The sequence below is a fragment of the Egretta garzetta genome, unplaced genomic scaffold (genome assembly GCF_000687185.1).
Source record: "Egretta garzetta isolate BGI_Z169 unplaced genomic scaffold, ASM68718v1 scaffold565, whole genome shotgun sequence".
Classification (NCBI taxonomy): domain Eukaryota; kingdom Metazoa; phylum Chordata; class Aves; order Pelecaniformes; family Ardeidae; genus Egretta; species Egretta garzetta.
In genome coordinates, this window is record NW_009259709.1 from 199,476 (window position 1) to 203,211 (window position 3,736).

Below are 3,736 nucleotides of genomic sequence, written 5' to 3' on the forward strand. Positions count from 1 at the left end.
TCCCCGCTGTCCCCAATCGTCCCCGCTGTCCTCAACTGTCCCCACTGTCCCCAAGTGTCCCTGCTGTCCCCAACCGTCCCCGCTGCCCCCAAGTAGCCCAAACTGTCCCCACGGTGCCCCACTGTCTCCAGCCATCCCTGTGGTACCCCGCTGTCCCCAACCATCCCCAACCATCCCTACTGTCCCCAACCGTCCCCGCTGTCCCCAACTGTCCCCACTGTCCCCAAGTGTCCCCGCTGTCCCCAACCATCCCCACTGTCCCCCTTGATGCCCAGCTGTCCCTATCATTACCATCCCCATGATCCTCAACCATCCCCAGTGTCCCCAGCTGTCCCCAACCACCCCCACCACGCCCATCTCTTGTGCCCAACCATCCCCATCACGCCCAGTTGTCTCCAACCATCCCTCCTGGTGCCCTACTGCCCCCAACCATCCCCGTTGATGTCCAACTGTCCCCAACATGGGCTGGCTTCCACGAGGTGAAGCAAGACCTTACCCCCCCACACCACAAGGACTTTCCGGGGGCAGAGGACGCCGCGGCGCTGATTGCATCACCCACGAGCTCAAAAACTGCCGAGACGGCAAAAATCTTGCCCCATAAACAGCCAAAAAGGAGAACCAAGGGCCCGAGGTCTTGCTCAAGGCTTGAAGGAGCTTCAATATTTATTGGCGAGGGTGGACGTGGCTAGGGTGAAGGAAGGGGGAGGGTGAAGGGCAGCCAGCCCCCCCCAGCAGTGGGGTGGACTTGACTTTTTGGGGTGGACTTGACTTTTTGGGGTGATAGAGGTGGGGTGTTGAGCTCACAGGTGGGCTCACCCACATCTTGGGCCACGCGGGGTGGTGGAGATGTGGGGCTGGGAGGGGATTCATGGGGCAGCACGGTTCTTCTGGGGCAGGAGCTGGAAATGGGGTCCGTGGTTGGGCTGGAGAAGCAGAAGAATGTGGCATTGCCTGCAAGGACCAAGTCCTCTGGCCGCTGGCAGGCCACCAAGGAAGCCAGGACGAGGCCCTCAAGGGTAGGTGGGCACCCAACTTGCCCAGCCTGCAAGCACGGGGGGCAACTGGTGGGGAAAGGGGGCAATGGAGGCGTCATCTTCTTTCTACGGGGCCCAGTGGGACCTCCAGGAGATGAAAAGGTGGTGGCCTCAAGCAACACACAGGAGGTTCCAGCCCTAGAGCCACTTCGCTCCTGGTCACACCGTGGTGCTGACACTTTGGTCATCCATGGTGGACTTGGTCTTCATCCTGCTGTCCCCCATGGTGCTGGTGGGGTCATCACTCAGCGCTGCCCGCAGCACGGCTCTCCAAGAACGCCGGAACTTATCTTTGAAGTCCTGGCCCATGATGACGTAGATGATGGGGTTGATGCAGCTGTTGATGTAGGCAATACCGGCCACGACGGGGTCAACTTCCATGGCGCCCTTGAACAAGCTGCTCTGAGGATGGGTGGAGGCCAGGATCAAGCCCACGATGTGGTAGGGCAGCCAGCACACAAAGAAGCTGATGATGACCACCAAGATGAGCTTGATGGCTTTCCGAGAGCGGGCAAAGCCTTTGCTGTGGACACGGGCCAGCAGTAGGCTGTAGCAAGCCGTGATCACCACGAAAGGCACCAGGAAGCCGCAGATGAAGCGGGTGACGGCCGTGACGAGCTCAGTGAGCTGCTGGTGGTGCCCCACGGCCGAGTAGTCCAGGACGCAGGTGGTCTTGTCGGAGAAATGATCGATACGGGTGGAACGGAAGATGAAGGAGGGGAGGGTGAGGAGCCCAGCCAGGAACCAGGCGGCCGCGCAAGCCCCCCGGGCCAGCGCCAGGGTCCGGTGGTTTTGGCACCACACCGGCCGCGTCACCAAGGCACAACGGTCAGCACTGATGACCATCAGGAGGAGGACGCTGGCAAACATGTTGAGGATGGTGAGGGAGGGCAGCAGCTTGCAGGAGAAGAGACCCAACGGCCAGTGGTGGTCATGGGCCAGCGGCAGGGCCAGGAAGGGCAGGGCCAGGCAGCACAGGAGGTCGGCCACAGAGAGGTTGAGGAACCAGACGCCGTTCACCGTGCGCCGCAGCTCGAAGCCGGTCACCCAAATGACGGCCCCGTTGCCCAAGATGCCCAGGAGGAAGATGAGGGCGTAGAGCGCCAGGATGGCACGGTAGCTGTGAGGGACTTCATAACTGTCCAAGTCATACATGAAATAGTCATCGTCCCAGGTGGAGTCATTGAAGGTATCATTGGACGTTGACAAGTTCATCCTCCACCAGCTCCCAACCTAGAAACCGTGCTCTGTTAGACCATCATCGAATGGGTTTGGGTTGAAGGGACCTTCAAGATCACCCAGTCCAATCCCAGCATGAGCAAGGACACCTTCCACCAGATCAGGTCTCTCAAAGCCCTGTCCCTAGAGTCATGGAAGGGTTTGGGTTGAAGGGACCTTCAAGATCACCCAGTCCAATCCCAGCATGAGCAAGGACACCTTCCACCAGATCAGGTCTCTCAAAGCCCTGTCCCTAGAGTCATGGAAGGGTTTGGGTTGAAGGGACCTTCAAGATCACCCAGTCCAATCCCAGCATGAGCAAGGACACCTTCCACCAGATCAGGTCTCTCAAAGCCCTGTCCCTAGAGTCATGGAAGGGTTTGGGTTGAAGGGACCTTCAAGATCACCCAGTCCAATCCCAGCATGAGCAAGGACACCTTCCACCAGATCAGGTCTCTCAAAGCCCTGTCCCTAGAGTCATGGAAGGGTTTGGGTTGAAGGGACCTTCAAGATCACCCAGTCCAATCCCAGCATGAGCAAGGACACCTTCCACCAGATCAGGTCTCTCAAAGCCCTGTCCCTAGAGTCATGGAAGGGTTTGGGTTGAAGGGACCTTCAAGGATCACCCAACTCCAACCCCATCATGGGCAAGGACATCTTCAGGTTGCCCCAAGTCCCGTCCAACCTGCCCTTGAAGATGGGGCATCCACAACTCCTCTGGGCAACCCGTTCCAACATCTCGCCACCCTCATCGTAAAACACCTCTTCCTCATGTCCATCATCTCCTCCCCCTCCATCCAACGTTCCTCTCCCCTTGCGGAGGCAGCACCTCCAAGACCAGCCCGGTGAGATGCTCCTCAAGAACATGTGGTGCAAGCACCCCAAACCTCTCGGTTTCACGGGCGTCGGGGTGTCCGTCCGTCCGTCCGTCCCCGCCCCAGTCACCAAGGCAAGAGGCATTTCCCCACTTCCTCCCCCAGCTGCGTGGCGCAAGAAGTTGGATGAGGAAACGCTGAGGGAGCTGCAGCTCCGGCGGCTTCTCCACAATCTACTGGGTGGGTGCCCCGGGGGAGGATGTTGGGTTTGGGCTCTCAAGCCACAGCGGGTGGGGGGAAAGAAGGAGAAGATAAAAAAAAAAAAAAAACAAAACGAAAAGAGAAACCTCTTGGTGCACAAAGCGTCCCCACGAAATAAAAAACATGGAGGAGGAGGACCACCACGATGAAGGTCTGGGGTTCTCCGATGGCCACCAGAGCGACCCGGAGAACGGGAAGAAGAGGTCAGGAGATACGGCATCTCCAAGCATCGCCCAACACCCGAAGAGGAGCCGCAACCACCTCACCGTGACGCCCTCAGCCGGGAAAATCCATCCTACCAGCCGGAGGATGGAGACCACCCAAAGCCCGGATTTTCCGCCCCCTCCCAGCCCCGGCGCTGGATTTTGGGGGGGGGGGTGGAGGTTGGGGGGGGTTTTTTTTGGTGAA

General features: G+C 59.1%; 1 protein-coding gene across 2 annotated transcripts; it reads right to left on the reverse strand.

Moving 5' to 3' along the window:
- Window positions 1–638: 638 nt before the first annotated feature.
- C5AR1 (complement C5a receptor 1) lies at window positions 639–3,669 on the reverse strand. Of its 2 annotated transcripts, none has more exons than XM_035894433.1 (2): window positions 3,140–3,669; window positions 639–2,267 (listed from the first exon to the last, which is right to left on the reverse strand). In XM_035894433.1, exon 2 carries the CDS (start codon window positions 2,247–2,249, stop codon window positions 1,194–1,196), a length of 1,056 nt encoding a protein of 351 aa, XP_035750326.1. In that variant the 5' UTR covers window positions 2,250–2,267; window positions 3,140–3,669; the 3' UTR covers window positions 639–1,193. The 2 variants fall into 2 exon arrangements, with proteins under 2 accessions (XP_035750326.1, XP_009637309.1); XM_009639014.2 differs by having other exon boundaries at window positions 3,082–3,669.
- Window positions 3,670–3,736: the final 67 nt, after the last annotated feature.

Coding starts and splice junctions, on each gene's coding strand:
- C5AR1 (XM_035894433.1), bottom strand. CDS start 2,249: ATGAACTTGTCAACGTCCAATGATACCTTCAATGACTCCACCTGGGAC.